General features: G+C 43.1%; 1 protein-coding gene across 1 annotated transcript in view; it reads right to left on the bottom strand.

Annotated features, from left to right (window-relative positions):
- HAT1 (histone acetyltransferase 1) overlaps window positions 1-19,725 on the bottom strand; it is a 106,578-nt gene that overhangs the window by 47,662 nt on the left and 39,191 nt on the right. The window contains exons 5-7 of the mRNA XM_068247036.1: window positions 17,138-17,317; window positions 3,560-3,681; window positions 2,933-3,037 (exon numbers count right to left, since the gene is read on the bottom strand). Of these exons, the coding sequence (XP_068103137.1) occupies window positions 2,933-3,037; window positions 3,560-3,681; window positions 17,138-17,317 (407 nt within the window). The remainder of the gene's footprint in view (window positions 1-2,932; window positions 3,038-3,559; window positions 3,682-17,137; window positions 17,318-19,725) is intronic.

The raw sequence follows: 19,725 nt of genomic DNA, 5'->3' as shown, positions 1-19,725 counted from the left end.
GCTCTTCCAATGAACTTTGCCTAACCGCCCCTGGCATCACCCAGTCCCATGCACGCCTCCAGGACTTCTCAAGAGCTGCTCCAACACTATGGAACTCCCTACCTCCACCCATTAGGGCAGCCCCCTCCTTCAACATCTTGAAGAAAGCCCTCAAAACTCACCTTTTCACTCTGGCCTACTACCCCTCACAAGTGCTCTAAACCTACAGCTGAACTCTGGTCCCCTACCGTTCGTGTCCTTACCTCTCCCTCTAGATTGTAAGCCTTTGGACAGTGTCCTCCTCCTTTTGTGTCCTACCTGATCTTGCACCTCCATTACTGTGAACCCATGCTATGCATCTGAGTGAACCTAACTTGCCTAATCTCCATGCTCCATCCAGTGACTGACTAAGCATTACCTGGTACTCATACTATGGTGTGTGATCTGGTCTTCTTGTATTCCTGTATTGTCATATTGCCGTATGTCACCCCTAAATATTGTCTGTAACCTAAATTAATGTTCAGCGCTGCGTAATATGTTGGCGCTTTATAAATACAATAAATAAATAAGTAATGGCAATTCCCACAGATGGGTATACAAGTAAACAATAGAAATTTATGTTTTTTCACGGCTAAACATGTCAGCATTACATGAAGACAAAAGCTGGCCATACACTTAAAGGGGCACTATGGCGAAAAATTGTAAAATTTAAAATATGTGCAAACAAACAAATAAGTAAAATGAGCCATAAATTACTTGTCTCCTATGTTGCAGTCACTTACAGTAGGTAGTAGAAATCTGACAGAAGTGACATGTTTTGGACTACTCCATCTCTTCATAGGGGATTCTCAGCAAGGCGTTTATTCTTTATAAAGATATCCTCTAAAAAGGATTTAAACAATGATGCTGGCCAGCTTCCCTGTTAACTACACAGTTTTTTTGCCAGTTGGACAGAGCAAATGCCATTCACTAAGTGCTTTTGAGAATAAATAAATCCCTGAGAATCCCCCATGAGGAGATGAGCTAGTCCAAAGCCTGTCACTTCTGTCAGATTTCTACTACCTACTGTAAGTGACAGCAACATAGGAGAAAAGTAATTTATGGCTCATTTTACTCTGGAAAAAAAAATGTACTTATTTTTATATGTTTACACATTTAAAATTTTACAATTGTTCGCAATAGTGCCCCTTTAATAGATTATAATATAATGTTCCAAAGGAATCTTTTCACAAAAGAATCGATTCCTACATATCGTAACAGCACTTCGATTTTTTAATACAATCAAGAAAGAAATCTATCAAAAATCATTTGAACTGCACTGAATCATTTGAACACTCCCCCCCCCCTCCCCCCAATCGACCTAGATTTTCCATCCTGTCCCATCAATACATTCAATCGATAAAGGGACAGACTCCCACCCGATCAGAGTAATCAAATCTACATGGATATCGAATGGGAAAATCGATATGTGCATGTCCATTTGAAATGCTGCATAAAATCAGACATAAAAACTAAAATCACCATTTCCCAGGAAAACTTTGAAAACATTTTAAAAAATCCCTTTTACAACATAAAACTTTATGACCTAAAAACGAATCAAATTCATCATTAAACAAACCTGAAGCAAAAATAAACTTATAATATAATGATTTGTCTGTGTAGTACAGCTAAGAAATAGAACATTAGTAGCAAAGATATGAGTCTTCCATTGTTTTCCAGTACAAGAAGAGCTAAAAAACTTCAGTTGTAGTCTGTGCAAAAGAGCTTCTCTGAGCTATTCCACCCAACCTGGTCGAACACAGTCCTGTTTTCTGAAGCAGATAAACAGCCAAAAAACACTGAGAGGCAGCTCGAGATCAGGTTGCACTGCAGGAAAGTTCAAAGGATCATTATTTCTGCTTTGTTTTAAGGCTCATTCACACTAGAGGTGTTTTCTCCCTTTTTTCAAGCACAGGCGATTTTTAAAATCGTCCCGAAAACGCTTGTGCAATGAATCTCTATGAGAAGGTTCATATCAGCGCAGTTCTTGCTCTGTGCATTCAGCAAAGTGGTGCCTGTACCATTTTTGGGCCGATTTCACTATAATGGAAGGTATAGGAAGAGCGCTAAACGCTCACAAAAATCGCTTTGTGGGGCGATTGCGCGCACGTTTTTAAGAATAAATACACTGTATTCATTCTTTTCCGGGTCAAAGAGTTCACTTCCTGACTTGCGTCAGGAAGTGAATTAAACAAACGCTCGGGAAAAGCGCTTTTCACAAAAACGGAACGCCCATCCAAGCGCCGGGAATTAAAAAAAAAAAAAATCACTACAAAAAACCCCAATGGGAATGCTAACGCGAGCGTAAGGCGATGTGAACGAGCCCTTATAGCTTAAAAGACAGAGTGCAGTTAAAGCTGCAAATATGACAGTATGATGCAATGTTATGAAAAAAAGTATGATGCAATGTTAAAAAAAAAACAACAAAAAAAAGCTTTATAACTAAAAATACAAATATGAGACTTTTCTTTGCTACTAATGTTTTATTCCTTATCCGTACCACATATACAATTCATTATATCATAAGTTGTTTTTTTTTTTCCTTTTCAGGTTTGCTTTAACATAAGTAATGCATACAAATTTATAGTTCCGCACATATATTTGTGCTTTCATAATTGCTTGTAACTCTTTGTCAAAAAAAGAAAAAAAAGATACACTTTTCAATGCTGTATCTTTTAATGCATCATTTTGCATCAAGGCGGATTTACATAAAAAGTAGTCATTATGGTCTAGCAGTGACAAAGGGCAGCCCGGCTTTAACTAAACCGAGTCAATCTTCACCCCTCTTTCCCACTTGTGCTCTAAAGAAAAAACTAAACACAATTATAGTTGGGATTGGCGACGTCAGTGAGATTCACTTGTGAAAGGAAGAGGAAACAGAGAAAGAAGAGGCACGTGCATTGCTGGCAATTACCTTACACGTGGCCGGGTTTTGTCTGGGTACACATAGTAATTATAGACTGTCATGTAGCCTACAGTCGCAAAGAGTGTAGTCCCGTCCTTATTGTACTTCTCAAATCTGCAGATAAAACAGAAAGCCAAGCAGGTCAATTACAGGCAAGCTCCCATGCAGGCTCCATTTTCCTTTCCTATTCTCTCGGAGAGTTTCCAGTGTCAGCAAGCTACGCTGTGAGGGCCCAATGGGTACACCTGCTTTATTCTGAAATGTACAATTCACTTAATTGGTGAGCTGAACTTGGATAAATCAGCCCTCTTTGCATCACTTCAGTGCACTTGCCTATTGTGCACTTGAATGGGTGGCTAGTAAAAGGGAACACAGGCAAAGCTCATTTTACTCTTAAAGCTCACATTCAGAGCTCCGAACAGACAACGGAGTTTAATTCAGCGCTATTCTGGAGGCCTCCGCACATACAATGCAGGGAAACTGTGAGCCTGGTAAACAATAGTTTGTCATGCCTGGGAAAAAAATATCATTATACTGTTGCTGCATAATTGGCGTCTGCCAATTAAACTTCCAAGCTTCATTAAAGGGGGAAGGGGGCTGGGAGTAAGTCTAACATTGGTTTGGTAAAGCACTTACACCAAAAAGAAGTCCCATTTCTCGTCATCCACATCAATGTAGCTGGCGGTTTCAATGAACCACATCAAGAATGTCTGCAGCCTTTCATGGTACTCTCTGAAGCCTGGACAGGTCAAATCAACCTAGAGTGAGATATAAAGTCAGGGTCAGACATCAAACTCTCCACACAAACATGGCATTCAACTAAACTGGTTCAATATCTATCTATCTATCTATCTATCTATCTATCTATCTATCTATCTATCTATCTATCTAATCAGAGTCAACCATCTAGTCCATATTATCTATCACACATCTGTTATGCATTATTTAATTTCTCAATGTTCTCTTTGGGGACAATTTGTAAAGCGGGTTTCTCCCATAGGACTCAAGCGCATAAGCATGGCTCATGCTGGGGATACACTGTACGTTTTTGTACCGTGTATCGACCAGCTGATCCGGCCAGCTGATAATATTCAGCTGGCCCAATCAAGCCGCTCGACCCGCGCCCGCTCGATCCCCGCCGGCGGACAATGGCAGGGAATCGAGTGCTGATAAGGAAGTGCCGGCGGGGACGAGCGGCAATCGGTCCGCGCGCACACGCAGACAAGCGGGGACGCGGCTGGGGTCGATCCGGCGGCTAATCGAGCCACCGGTCGACCCGTGTATTCCCACCTTCAGACCAGTAATTGGTTGATTGGTAAATTGTGGTCCAGAGAAAGAAGTCTGCAAATGCCAGGCTAAACCAGTGGCTTTCCAGTCTAGATTTGAATAACTCCAGGGATGGGGCTGTATTTACTGCGTGTGGTAGGGAATTCCAAAAGGTAGGGGCAGTATGACAGAAAGCTCTGGCTCCAAAAGATTTAAAGAGAACCAGAGACAAAAGCACCCTCATATTTTACCATATATATCAATGGGAACAGACTTCTGTGATGCCTATTCAAGCCCAAACCTGCCCCCTTGTGGCTCTGCTGTCCTGCTGTGTATCCTCATAGCAGGAAAGCAGAGCCAGGAGGGGGCGGGCTTGAAAAGACATCACAGAAGACTGACTCAGCTATAATCATTCCGGAGCAAAGCTAGACACAATGCTCAGTCGGGGATTTTATCAGGGCTGGTAACAAGAAGACTGTGCAGTGAAAAATGAAGCAAAGAGCAGAGTAGGTGATTACTGTCATGTTCCCATTGATCTATATGGTAAAATACATGAGGGTGCTTTGTCTTTGGTTTTCTTTAACCACCCTGGCGTTCTATTAAGATCGCCAGGGCGGCTGCGGGAGGGTTTTTTTTTTTATAAAAAAAAAACTATTTCATGCAGCCAACTGAAAGTTGGCTGCATGAAAGCCCACTAGAGGGCGCTCCGGATGCGTTCTTCTGATCGCCTCCGGCGGCCAGAAGTAACACGGAAGGCCGCAATGAGCGGCCTTCCGTGTTTCGCTTACCTCGTCGCCATGGCGACGAGCGGAGTGACGTCATGGACGTCAGTCGACGTCCTGACGTCAGCCGCCTCCGATCCAGCCCTTAGCGCTGGCCGGAACTTTTTGTTCTGGCTACGCTGGGCTCAGGCGGCTGGGGGGACCCTCTTTCGCCGCTGCACGCGGCGGATCGCCGCAGGCGATCAGGCAGCACACGCGGCTGGCAAAGTGCCGGCTGCGTGTGCTGCTTTTTATTTGATGCAAATCGGCCCAGCAGGGCCTAAGCGGCAGCCTCCGGAGGTGATGGACGAGCTGAGCTCGTCCATACCGCCCGGCTGGTTAAGGGTGCACCCTGGGAGTGACCAAGTTTATGGATCCTGCTGATCTGAGGTTGCGAGAGGTGTGGTGTAGTTTCAGCAAGTCCCTGATGTCTCCAAGGCCCGAATTGTGTAAGGATTTGAATGAAAACAGACCAACCTCAAAGAGTATTCGCCATTTTACAGGTAGCCAATGCAGTGAGCGAAGAATCGGAGTAATATGCCAGTGGCGAGGCTGGTTTGTTAGCAATCTGGCAGCAACATTCTGGACTAATTGTAGGCGGTACAGGTTGTTTAGAAGATCTGCATAGAGGGCATTGCAATAGATCAGCCTTCATGTGATGAAGGTGTGAACTAGGGTTGGAATATCCTCTGGGGGAATGAGATGTTTAATTTTTGCAATGTTCCTTATGCTGGAAATACACAATGATTTTTTTCAGCAGCTAGATGGCTCAACAGATAATTTCCGACAGGTCTGATCTTATTTTGATCGTTTTTCTGATCGATTTGTATAGAAGTGATCAGAAAATCGATAAAAAAAATTATCAAAATCAGATCTGAATTGTTGGAAATTATCTACTGAGCCATCTATCTGCTGAAAAAACTCATAGTGTATTCCTGGCATTAGATGAAAGAAGGATTAGGAGCTTGATTCATTAGGTGCTAAAGCAGCGTAGCTTAATGTGAAGGAGCGGCCACTATGCACACCTTACATAGCGGTGCTCACTGCCATGTAAGGAGCGTGCCTTCCTTAGTTACACAAGTTGCTTACATAGCAACGCGCGCAACTTATCTGGCATCTATTGCTCTTCCTACAGTGGCTGTCAAAAGGTCACAACGGGATGACCCACTCACCAGCTGGATCCAGAGGGGAAAAGAAGCAAGATGTACTGTACGAGTAACTGCATCTGCCCTGTGAAATAGGTACAGTGGTTTGCAAAAGTATTCGGCCCCCTTGAAGTTTTCCACATTTTGTCACGTTGCTGCCACAAATATGAATCAACTTTATTGGAATTCCACGTGAAAGACCAATACAATACATGAATATCTCGATATGAAGGATCAGTGGATGAATTAATAAATTGAAATAATAAAGAATTTATCAAAAGAGACAATAGATGAAATTTCTCATGCACCATGCCAACAGGATTGACAGAGAAACAATAAAGAGAAAGACCAATACAATGTGCTGTACATGTAAGAACGAAAATCATACATGATTCCAAACATTTTTTACAAATAAATAACTGCAAAGTGGGGTGTTTGTAATTATTCAGCCCCCTTTGGTCTGTGTGCAGTCAGTTGCCCATAGACTTTGCCTGATGAATGATAATGACTAGAGTGCACCTGTGTGTAATCTAATGTCAGTACAAATACAGCTGCTCTGTGAGGGCCTCAGAGGTTGTCTAAGAGAATATTGGGAGCAACAACACCATGAAGTCCGAAGAACACACAAGACAGGTCAGGGATCAAGTTATTGAGAAATTTAAAGCAGGCTTAGGCTACAAAAAGATTTCCAAAGCCTTGAACATCCCACGGAGCACTGTTCAAGTGATCAATCAGAAATGGAAGGAGTATGGCACAACTGTAAACCTACCAAGACAAGGCCATCCACTTAAACTCACAGGCCGAACAAGGAGAGCACTGATCAGAAATGCAGTCAAGAGGCCCATGGTGACTCTGGACGAGCTGCAGAGATGTACAGCTCAGGTGGGAGACTCTGTCCATAGGACAACTATTAGTCATGCACTGTACAAAGTTGGCCTTTATGGAAGAGTGGCAAGAAGAAAGGCATTGTTAACAGAAAGCATAAGAAGTCCCGTTTGCAGTTTGCCACAAGCCATGTGGGGGACACAGCAACCATGTGGAAGAAGGTGCTCTGGTCAGATGAGTCCAAAATGGAACTTTTTGGCCAATATGCAAAACGCTATGTGTGGCGGAAAACTAACACTGCACATAGTGGCAATAAGATAAGAGGCTTAGACTAAAAATAGATTTCCAAAGCCTTGAACATCCCACGGAGCACTGTTCAAGCAATCATTCAGAAATGATTGCTTGAACAGTGGAGTCCGTTTGGGTAAATATTCATGGTGGAAATAAAAGTTGCCAATTGCTTATTGGGGTATGCTACAGGCCACCTCTTATTAATGAAGCTGCAGAACTGCGATTACTACAGCAGATTGAAAAAGCTGCAGGTAAAAATGAGGTCATAATTATGGGCGACTTCAACTTTCCAGACATTGACTGGAGTATTGAGGCTACCCATTCTGGTAAAAGCAGCAGATTTCTGGCAGCACTACAGGACAATTACTTGACTCAAATGGTAACTGAACCAACTAGGGGGAATGCGTTACTGGATCTGATCATTTCTAATAGACCAGATAATGTATCAAATGTGCAGGTTCAAGAACATTTGGGAAATAGTGATCACAACATGATAACGTTTGAGCTGGTGACTGATAGGCCACGGGGCAGCGGGACCACTAAAACTATGAACTTTAGAAAAGCAAAGTTCACTCAAATTAGGCAGGCACTAAGTTTGGTGAACTGGGATAATGTACTACAAGGGGAAGACACTGAAGGGAAATGGCAAGCTTTTAAACTTATACTCAATCAATACTGTAGTATGTATATCCCATATGGAAACAAAATGTCTAGGAATAAAAAAAGGCCTCTATGGATGAATAGAAAGGTTAAAGATAAAATGAAGAGGAAAAAGAATGCCTATAAGGTCTTAAAACAGGAGGGGACAGAGGCTGCACTAAGCAATTATAAGGAGTGCAATAAAAATTGTAAAAAAGAAATTAGGCAGGCAAAGATTGAAGCTGAAAAACAAATCGCTAAGGATATTAAATCTAACCCAAAAAAGTTTTACAAGTACATTATCTCTAAAAAAAGAAAGGTTGACTGTATAGGACTCCTAAAGGATGAGGATGGGAACTCAATGGTGGATGACCAAGGTAAGGCAGAGTTATTAAATGCTTTCTTTGCTTCTGTCTTCACAAAAGAAACAGCACTGTTGCAAACTACAGAGGCGGAAGAGTCTCAATCTTCTAACTGTAATATTAAATACTTAACGCAGGAAGAAGTGAAGGCAAGACTAAATAAATTAAAAATAGACAAGGCACCTGGCCCGGATGGCATGCATCCTCGGGTCCTAAGGGAATTAAGTTCAGTTATAGATAAACCCCTTTATCTTATCTTTTGTGACTCTCTTGCAACTGGCAGAGTCCCAGTGGATTGGCGTACAGCCCACGTTTTCCCATTATTTAAGAAGGGCAAAAAATCTGATCCAGGAAATTATAGACCTGTAAGTTTAACATCAGTTGTATGCAAACTATTTGAGGGGTTACTAAGAGATACTATACATGACTTCATAGTAGAAAATAATCTTATTTCTCAGCATCAACATGGGTTTACTAAAGACAGGTCCTGTTTGACTAACATGCTCAGCTTTTATGAGGTAGTGAATGCTAATATGGATATTGGGAATGCTGTAGATGTGATATACTTGGACTTTGCAAAGGCCTTCGACACTGTTCCCCACAAAAGTCTGGTGCAAAAGTTGAGGATGCAAGGACTGGGGAAGAGTCTGTGTTCATGGATAGGGAACTGGCTAATGGACAGAAAACAAAGAGTTGTGGTCAATGGATCATACTCAAAATGGGAGACTGTTAGCAGTGGGGTCCCACAGGGGTCTGTTCTGGGTCCAGTGCTCTTCAATTTATTTATTAATGACCTAGTAGATGCAGTAGTGAGCAATGTTGCTATTTTTGCAGATGATACAAAATTGTGCAGAATCATTAACTCTCAGGAAGATAGTGTCATATTGCAACAGGATCTGGATAGGATGGCTATATGGGCACATACATGGCAGATGAAATTCAATGTTGACAAATGTAAGGTCATGCATTTTGGACGTACTAATGGTCTAGCACCATACAAAATAAATGGGATACAGTTGGGGACATCAAACTTGGAGAAGGACTTAGGAGTACTCATTGACAACAAGTTAAATAATCGTACTCAATGCCAAGCAGCTGCAGCTAAAGCTAACAAAATTTTGGGATGCATTAAAAGGGAAATAAAAACTCGAGATGCTAGCATAATATTGCCCCTGTTTAACTCTCTAGTAAGGCCACATCTGGAATATGGAATTCAGTTCTGGGCACCACATTACAAAAAAGATATTGCAGTTTTAGAGCAGGTGCAGAGACGAGCAACAAAATTGATGCGTGGGATGGAAGGTCTCACTTATCGAGAAAGGTTAGATAAACTGGGTTTATTTAGTCTAGAGAAAAGACGCCTTAGAGGGGATCTAATTAACATGTATAAATACATCAGAGGGCAATATAATACCTTGGCGGATGAGCTTTTTGTCCCTAGGCCTTCTCAAAGGACTAGAGGACATGATCTGCGCATGGAGGAAAAATGTTTTAGCCATTTATTTAGGAAAGGGTTCTTTACAGTAAGAGTGATTAAGATGTGGAATGCATTGCCACAGGAAGTCGTTATGGCAAACTCTATACCTGCATTTAAAGGGGGCTTAGATGCTTTCCTTGCGTTGAAAGACATCCATGGCTACAATTACTAGGTAATGCCTAATGATGTTGATCCAGGGATTTTATCTGATTGCCATCTGGAGTCGGGAAGGAATTTTTCCCTTTAGGGCTAATTGGACCATGCCTTGTAAGGGTTTTTTCGCCTTCCTCTGGATCAACAGGGATATGTGAGGGAGCAGGCTGGTGTTGTACTTTATACTGGTTGAACTCGATGGACGTATGTCTTTTTTCAACCAAAATAACTATGTAACTATGTAACTATGTATGGCACAACTGTAAACCTACCAAGACAAGGCTGTCCACCTAAACTCACAGGCCGAACAAGGAGTCAAAGTCCAGATCTAAATCCAATCGAGAATCTGTGGCAAGATCTGAAAACTGCTGTTCACAAAAGCTGTCCATCTAATCGGACTGAGGTGGAGCTGTTTTGCAAAGAAGAATGGGCAAGGATTTCGGTCTCTAGATGTGCAAAGCTGGTAGAGACATACCCTAAAAGACTGGCAGCTGTAATTGCAGCAAAAGGTGGTTCTACAAAGTATTGACTCAGGGTGCTGAATAATTACGCACACGCCACACATGGCTTGTGGCAAACTGCAAACGGGACTTCTTATGCTTTTCTGTTAACAACGGCTTTCTTCTTGTCACTCTTCCATAAGAGCCAACTTTGTGCAGTGCATGACTAATAGTTGTCCTATGGACAGATTCCCCCACCTGAGCTGTAGATCTCTGCAGCTCGTCCAGAGTCACCATGGGCCTCTTGACTGCATTTCTGATCAGTGCTCTCCTTGTTCGGCCTGTGAGTTTAGGTGGATGGCCTTGTCTTGGTAGGTTTACAGTTGTGCCATACTCCTTCCATTGAATGAATGATCGCTTGAACAGTGCTCTGTGGGATGTTCAAGGCTTTGGAAATCTTTTTGTAGCCTAAGCCACCTTTAAATTTCACAATAACTTGATCCCTGACCTGTCTGGTGTGTTCTTTGGACTTCATGGTGTTGTTGCTCCCAATATTCTCTTAGACAACCTCTGAGGCCCTTACAGAGCAGCTGTATTTGTACTGACATTAGATTACACACCGGTGCACTCTATTTAGTCATTAGCACTCATCAATGTCTATGGGCAACTGACTGCACACAGACCAAAGGGGGCTGAATAATTACGAACACCCCACTTTGCAGTTATTTGTAAAAAATGTTTGGAATCATGTATGATTTTCGTTCCACTTCTCACGTGTACACCACTTTGTATTGGTCTTTCATGTGGAATTCCAATAAAATTGATTCATGATTGTGGCAGTAACATGACAAAATGTGGAAAACTTCAAGGGGGCCGAATACTTTTGCAAACCACTGTATTCTATTCACTGGTTTGATTTCATACACTGCTTGCATCTCTTTATCTATCTGGTTTATGTTAGATTTCCCCTTGTTCTGGGTTAAGTTGGCCTTTAAATGTACCTATCTTAAGAGTGTAAGCATTTGGGACTGCTAGAATGTGGGCACAGCCAGTTTCTGGCATGCAGCTATTGTGCATTCACATTTAGAAGCACTCTAGAAACAACAGCACAAGCCGTGGAGTGCGCACACACTCTAAAAACTGGCAACAGTCAAAGCAATGGAATAAAGCATGAGATAATAACACAGTACTCGGGTTAACAAATAAGCAGCAATAAATACTATTAATCATCAATTTAATATAAATTGCCAACATTTGAAATTACAGCTGTTACATGTTCTAGAATCTCTTAATTATCAGATATTTTAAGGTTATTGAAACATTTGCCTGTGTTTATTCTATAAAAATTATATACAATGAGTTGAATCATAAGGAATGTAAGATTGCAGAATATGATTTGTTTCCAACACACAGATCAGCTGTATACGGACCTGCGTTTTAAAACGACAGCTGTATTAAAAGTGAACCTTAAGTGCAAATAAATTTATGAAAAACAATTATATCTATCTTCCTATCCCTAAGAATTAATTTTTGTCAATATCCCACAATTTCTATGTAAGGTGTAAAAACGTTCAAGTAATTTATTGTTTCATCTCAACTCAAATGGCACAGTCTTGTCCAGTTTCTCAGAGAGCTAAAATATATGAACTATTGACCTTTTTTATCTATCCCCTGCACTAATAAGTTTAGTTCTCTCCCAGGAAAGTGTTTTTACGGTTGTGCAATTCCAAATTTATAAGGCGTGCTATAGTCTGACTGGGTCCCGACTACAGAGAAACTGTTAGTTGCATAGCTGAATATGCATAGTGTGAGCACAGTAGGGGGGCATCACTAGGGATCAGAGTTGTATGCATTCGTATCAGGAGTATAAAGGCTGCTTATTTGACAATTTTGTGTTCTGATTAATGCATGGAATATGTAGTAGTCTTTTTCCAAAACAAAGGAAGGTACTAAATATATTTTTTCCCCCATTTAAAGTCATACATTTCTCTTATGCTGGGAACACACGGTTTGTTTCTGGCGCTCGATTCTCTCAATCGTTTTTGCCGTTCGATTCTGCAGTCGATTCTTATCTTCCGCTCGGTTTTCCTATCTTTTTCCATTCACTTCTATTAGAAATCGAGCGGCGAAAGGATCGAAAAGGGAGATCGGACATGTTGGAAATTATCCATCGAAACATCAAATCACCTCAAAAATGAACCGTGTATTCCCAGCATTACAGATTACCAATGAGAAGCAAATCTTTATGACTTGTTCCAGATTTGGCTGCAGTTAAAATTCAGATTGAAATTGGATGATCAAAGTCGGCTCCAGCTGCGTTTGACTGATCTAATTTCAGTCTGGCTACAAACTGCAACCAAACTTGCTTGCAGTCAGAAAACTCTGCAATTCATTAATCTTCCCTACTTTATCTTCTTGAATACGGTAATGTGGGGGGGAGGGACTGGCTGAAATGCTGATTCTCTGGCTCTGCTTTCTAAATCATTTAGCAAGAACAGCTATGCAAATACTTTCCCAATCTGCATACTCATTTCCAGTCATTTACAACTATTACAGCCAGAACATCACAAAGGAAGCATTTTAAGAAACAGCAGCCGTTCCATTTATCTCAACACAGGTTTTCTTCAAAAAGTACTTGAAAGACCAAAATCTCAACACTGTGGGTCATTCCTGTAGAGTACTATCTTTGTGGAAAGGCTCTAATACCAAATATCCTCTACAAGGTGAATTTGTAAGTGCAGCAGCCAATCCCAGTTACAACACTGGACCTGCATGGTGGCATAGAAAGGAATAAACTTACAAGTTTTAGTTAACTTTTTTGGGGGGAATATTGGGGTCAGGGGTTTGGGAGGGGGGGGGCAGGTTTCAGTGGTCTTATATCAGGAATAATACAATTCGACTAGGCTGTCGAGCCCACCTGATTGGACTTCAGCTTGCTCACTCATTCACACGCCCGACTACTCGCCCACTATGGCTCCTGTAATAAGTGAATTCACCTGATTCAGCCGGCGCTGTGTCCCCGCCTGCTTGCATACATCTGGCCACTGGGGCTTGGTATGTGCACAGCACGTAATGCATGAAGAGGTGGAATTCAAACGCTCCTACTGTGCCCTACTTGTGCAGCTGGACGAGTTTTCCGGGACGCTGTCACATGCTCAGCTGCGAATACCCGATGATTCATTTTGGCTTTCGGTTGGTGGGCTGCATTTGACGGGATGGGTCAAAGCCTTTGGCTAATTTTTTTCTGCATCTGCTGCTTGCCAGTGAGAGTGTGGTCGGAATGCAGTATGTGTCCAAGGCCAGCCATGTGCTTTTGTGTGCAGGCCTCCTGCAATGTGTAACGCCTCTTGCAATGTGCACGTCAGTGGGTCACGGTTTTAGTTGGGAGGGAACGCTTGAATACGTTTTGGGGGGTACTCCTTTGCACTCTTGCAGTTGTGACCATTAATAAAGTTGGTAGTTTGCTATGTACAATATTTTTCCAAGATCCAAGGTTTATGCAGCTAGGTCTGTTTGCTCCCATCTGATCTGTCATAAGTATATTGGGTGGTGCAGCCTTATCTTTATTTTTGAATTCTAGATTGGGACAGTTTGAGGGGAAAAGCTACCTTAAGACACCCCTGTACCAAGCACACACTAGGTTTAGTATATTCCCCGCCCCCAGATTCTTGTCCTCTAAACCTAGGTGCATATTATAGTCCAGTGCATCTTATATTCAGAAAAATACAGTAGCTAGAAATCACATTTTGAATAGAGCTCTTCTCTAATATTAAACCTTTAAAGAATTGTACATTATTAAATACAAGTATTTCCTCAAGTTATATTAGTTATCCCAATTCATTTTCCCTTAAAACTGCTATATCTAGCCCTGAAAAGTTTGCATCTAGGTTTCAGTTTCCGCGTTAAAATAACTTGACCCTAAGCAAACCTTCCGAATATAAGCACGGAGGTGTGATCATTCTGCATTCACATACCTCTATGTAATATTCTTTTCTCTCCTTTTTTCCCCCGTTCACAAGGTCTTTCGGCTAAAGTCAAATTTTCCAACAGGAAGAGGCGGGCTTGCTGTGATATTACCTCCTGTCACCTTCCCATCCCGCCATAAACGACCAGCTAACGCCCATAGGCGTCAGCAGGTCTTTAGTGGGTTACCATGGAAACGGCCGCTCAATCGAGCGGCCGTTCCATGTCAGTTCACGGAGGGTGTCTCTGTGAACAGCCGGAGAGCCGCCAATCGTGGCTCGCCGGCAAAATGTAAACACGCGGGGGAAAAAAATCCCCGCTGTTTACATCATACGGCGCTGCTGCGCAGCAGCGCCGTAAGGCAGATCGGCGATCCCCGGCCTCTGACTGGCCAGGGATCGCCGGCATATGATAGGCTGAAGCCTATCCTACAATGCGCAGGACGGATATCCGTCCTGCGCCGCTCACAGGGGGAGGGAGAGGGACGGAGCGCCGAAAACGCTGCGGAGGGGGGATTTGAAGAGCCCCCCCGCAAAGCGCAGCAAGCCGGCGGCGATCAGACCCCCCCAGGAGGACATCCCCCTAGTGGGGGAAAAAAGGGGGTAAGTCTGATTGCCCTGGCTCTATCCTGATCTGTGCTGCGGGCTGGAGAGTCTATGCAGCACAGATCAGGCAAACCACCCCTGGTCCTTAAGTGGTTAAAGAGAGTAAATGGGGTTAGGTAGCAGGAAATGGGATGGGGACAGGAGGAAACAGTGCACTAAGCCTGCCTCTTCCGATCTGAAAATTTGACTTGCCAAAAGTCACATTTTTCAAGGAGCGATTACTGGGAACAGAAGGAAAAACTATGTACAGAGGTATGTGGATCCAGCATGATCATACCTCTGTGCTCATTTCAGTAGCTTTATCTCGGGTCAGGTGTGCTTTAAAGGGAACCCTAGGTGAGAGGGATTTGGAGGCTGCCATATTTATTTCCTTGTAAACAATGCCAGTTGCCTGGCAGCCCTGTTGATCTTCTGACATGAGTAGTGTCTGAGTCAAAACCCTGGAACAAGCATATGGCTAATCCAGTAAAACCTGAGTCAGCTGAGTCAGAGTACCTGATCTGCTGCATGCTTGTTCAGGGTCTATTGTATTAAAAGTATTGGAGACACAGGACCAGCAGGACTGCCAAGTAACAGGTGTTAACCCTTTGGGGCCCGACAGCCTAACCCCCCTTAAAGACCAGACGTTTTTGCATGGGGGAGAGGGCAGGCATTTGAAGGTGGGGGGGGGGGGGGGGAATCAGCAGCCAGATCCCTGTTAGGGCTTGCTGGGCTGAGTGTCCCCTGTGTGGCCTGGTGTCTCCCCTGTAGCTGGCAGTCTGTACTCATCTTCCAGGCTCCAGCAATGAGCCGCAGTAGACCCCTCCGCTCCGGCCAGCATCCCTGCTCGTATTGACTCTAAGTTCCGGGTCGCAGTTTGATGACGTCATCAAGCAGGGACCCGGCACTGACGTCAGAGAGACCGGGGATGCCGGCCAGAGCGGAGGGGAGCGCCGATCATTGTGGGAACGTCAGGGAGGTGAATGGATCCTCTTCTCCCCCCCCCCCCCGTTACCACCGCAGCTGTCACAGTGATCACTATGATCTGCCGGCAATCATTGTGATCAGAAGCCATACGCGATAGCTTCTGATCACTGAGGGGAAATGTCAGCTGTAATATGACAGCTTAATCTCCCCCCTCGGGTGCGCACTATCGCGTCGGGAGCGGAAACGGTAAGATCTACGCCGCATCAGGCTAGAACAGCCACAAGTGTGGCATAGGATCGCAAATAAGTGGTCCCCAAAAGGTTAAAATGAAATAAATATCACAGCCTCCATATACCTTCTCACCTCGGGTTCCCCTTAACCACTTAACGACCGGGGCTGGTTTCTCTGATCTGTGCTGCGTGGGCTCTCCAGCCCGCAGCACAGATCGTGTGAAAGGCAGGGCGATCAGACTTCCCCCCCCCCTTTTTCCCCACTAGGGGGATGTCCTGCTGGGGGGGTCTTATCGTCGCCGCTCTGTGTGGCCGAGCAGGGGGTGCTCCTCAAAGCCCCCCTCCGCAGCGATCTTCCGCCTCGCTCCCTTTCCTCCTTCCCCTGGGCGGCACAGGACGGCGATGCGTCCTGCGCCGCCTCTGATAAGCTTCAGCCTATCAGATGCCGGCGATCCCCGGCCAATCAGAGGCCGGGGATCACCGATCTCCTTTACGGCAGCAGCGCCGTATGGATGTAAACACAGAGGATTTCTTCCCCGTGTGTTCACATTTAGCCTGCAAGCCGAGAACTGACATGGAACGGGCGCTCGAAAACGCTTTCCATGGAAACCCACAAATGACCAGCCGCCGCCTATCGGCGTTAGCTGGTCGTTATGTGGTTAAAGTGGACCCAAATTAAAAACAAAAAAGATTTCAGAAATAAAAGTTTCTAAATTATAATAATAAATAGCAGCCTTTTTTTTAGCTGCATGATGACAAATATAAAATATTTTACATTTAATGGAAGAACCCCTCCCTTCCTTTCATATTGCCAGGACAGAAACCGGCAAACTGGTGAAATAGCAGGTGTCTGGCAAAAGAGGAATTGCTAATGGCTGTCACCTGTATAACCCTAGTTATGAAAAGAGAAGGGTGAAAAGCATGCACTGAAATGCGCATAGGCTTGAAGGAGTGTTTATTTATCTTTGTATGTGTCAAAGTGGTGCAACTAAATATTTTGAATTAAAAAAATGTTTGGTTTGGTTTCGCTTTAAGAAATCCCAAGCAGTACAGCTGCTTCACCTCATCACTGAGCAATTCACTGTGGCCACGTACCAGAGGAGAGACAAACTGGAAACTAAAAAGCTGATGTTTAGATGCAGATGACTTACCTTATGGATCTGGTATGTAATTTCTTCCCCAGCATCCTCATTAAAAACTGTGTAGGAATGAATGATATTCCCAAAAGGTTTAAAATTGACCTCTTTTTCCAGTAATGAGATGAAATCATCTGTACCCTGGCAAAATCCTGGCGGGACGATTTCACGGATTTTGCTTTCAACATCATCAGCCTACAAGAGAGAAATTGAAATGTTATGTTAACTGAAAGGCAGGCCCTCTCTGAAGAACTGTGCAGTAGACCAAACACAGGGGTGGTCACTGCTGTGTGACCTGCTACAGAACCAGGGTTGTAGAGTCAATGTAATTTAGGGTACCTGGATTCAGAGGTTTCATAAACTGAGGAGTCAGATGGTTTTTGTAACAACACCACAGCCCTGGTAAGTATTAGACTAAAAAGTCTGAGCAATTTTGGGTACCTGGAGTCTGAGGGTTTAATAAACTTAAGAGTTCGGATCATTTTTGTACCGGTTCCACAGTCGTGTACAGAACCATTATGAGGGCTCTCTATTTTAATTGATACTGCTAGCACTGGAGGTTATAAAGGGCTGATAAAGTAAGGGTCTGGGGGTTACTGTGTGTCCACTGACATAACTTTTTAAATTTTTTGAAATTACAGCTATTGGCTGTTTTTTGGTTGACCATTTACTGCACAAAAGATCTTTCACGGAACAAGAGAGGTTTCTTCCACGAAAAACCACAATCAGGAGAAACTATTTTCAGTAGAGCAAAGGCCTGCCAGACAACCATCATACACTATAAAGTGTCAAGCTTAGGGTCAGCTTTAGGTCATCGTATGGTTAGGTTAGGTATATGAGATCAACAGAGGCGCTCAATATTGCCTCAAGAGTGTCTGTCAGAGACAGGTAAATGATAAGGTTAGGTCTAGCGATTCAAGAGAGAGAAGACATGGTTTCTCAACATTTTTACACCATGCACCCCTTTATGAACTATGATGTTTGACAAGTACCCCCCCCCCCCCCCCCCCCCAATTATTAATATCATCACAAGTACACCCTGTGGCATATATATTTGTCAAGGGTAGGTAATAATTTGTGTATAAATGCTTTTCAAACATTCCTTTAATTAACTAAAAACAAGCATATTAAAGTAAATCTGAAGTGAAAATAAACTTATGAGATAATTAATTGTATCTGTAGCACAGAAAATAATTACAACACTTGTAGCTAAGAAAAGAGTCTCATATTTTTGTATATAGCTTTATTTATAACATTGCAATAAACCTTCACATTTGCAGTTTAGAATCCACACTCTATTTTAAGCTGTTAAACAGAGCTGAGCTAATGACTCTGAACTTTCTTATAGTCAAACCTTATCTCAAGCGGTCTCTCACAGTTTCTTGGCTGTTTAAGCTCTTCAGAACACAGGACCGAGTTCAAACAAGTTAGGGCCCACCTCCACTATATATAGATTTGTTGGGTTTCTTGTCATGCAAGGGTGCGGGGAAGCAAATACAACGGTGAAGTCAGTGCAGCTATCAGCAGGGGGTGGTGTTTGAGGGCAGTTAGGCATCATTGGGCAACGGTGGGAGGTAGGTCGGTTAGGTTTGGATATTTTACTATAAGAATTTTCACTGCACAATAGTAGAATATCAGTCATTTTACAGCTAGTCTACTAGCGCCTATTTCCAGCATTTAAATATTCTCAGTGCCCATTTTGCATGCATATCTGATAAGGATCCTAGAAGTAAAAAAGTAAACCTATTAACGCTTTCAGTTTGTTTTTTTAATATTTATGACAGTGTGGCTAATCTACTGATGCAGCAGCGGGGAAACTTCTGCCTGCTCTCCAGCCCTGGTCAGCGTTAGTCTATCAGGCTCAGTGTATATGGTGCTGCTGGCTGTTTCTCATGCATCACATTTCACACACACACATTACAGCAAGGAAGTTTTGGCTGAAAGAGAGAGTTGGGACACAAAAGCAGAGGATTTTTTTTTTGAAGAATTCTGATGTAGATCTAGTCTTGCCCTCTTCAGGGAAAGACAGGTGCAATTCAGCTCTGGTGACAAAAGGAAACGTGAAAGTACATAACACAGCAAGGATTAGCAGAACTGGGGGGTGAAATTAAAGAAAAAGCACCAAAAAAAGGTTGTGGTGTAAAACTTTACATGAAACATAACAAAAATGTATTTAGAGGGGGAAGAGACTGGAGTGCGAGTCAAGATCCTCAATTTGGGATTACAAGGAATTACAAGTTCTAAACACAGTTGATTTTATGCAGATTTCAGTCAATAAAAGAGGAAATCCTCTCAGACAAATCGTAATCAGAGATTAGACGTAAGCTTGTTAAACAAGCGCCGTCTCCCTGAAGACCGTCAGCTGAGCAGACTCCATGTTCCTTTTCAAATCCCTTAAGGCCACTTGAATGAATGCATTTACTACTTATCTTAAACCATGAATATTTGATGAACTTTCACAATGACATATTACGGCTTCTCACCAGGCAATAAAACGTAATGAATTGGTCTCAACTTAACAAAAAACCGTGCCCCCTCAATGGAGTCCCTAAAAGCCTAGCGGCGCGGGGAACAAAAAACGAGCTTGCGCCCCTATTCAGAGG

Source organism: Hyperolius riggenbachi, chromosome 7 (assembly GCF_040937935.1).
Source record: "Hyperolius riggenbachi isolate aHypRig1 chromosome 7, aHypRig1.pri, whole genome shotgun sequence".
In the NCBI taxonomy this organism is placed as follows: Eukaryota; Metazoa; Chordata; class Amphibia; order Anura; family Hyperoliidae; genus Hyperolius; species Hyperolius riggenbachi.
Note: the sequence above shows the minus strand (reverse complement) of the source record. Positions and strands in the feature narration are given on the sequence as shown.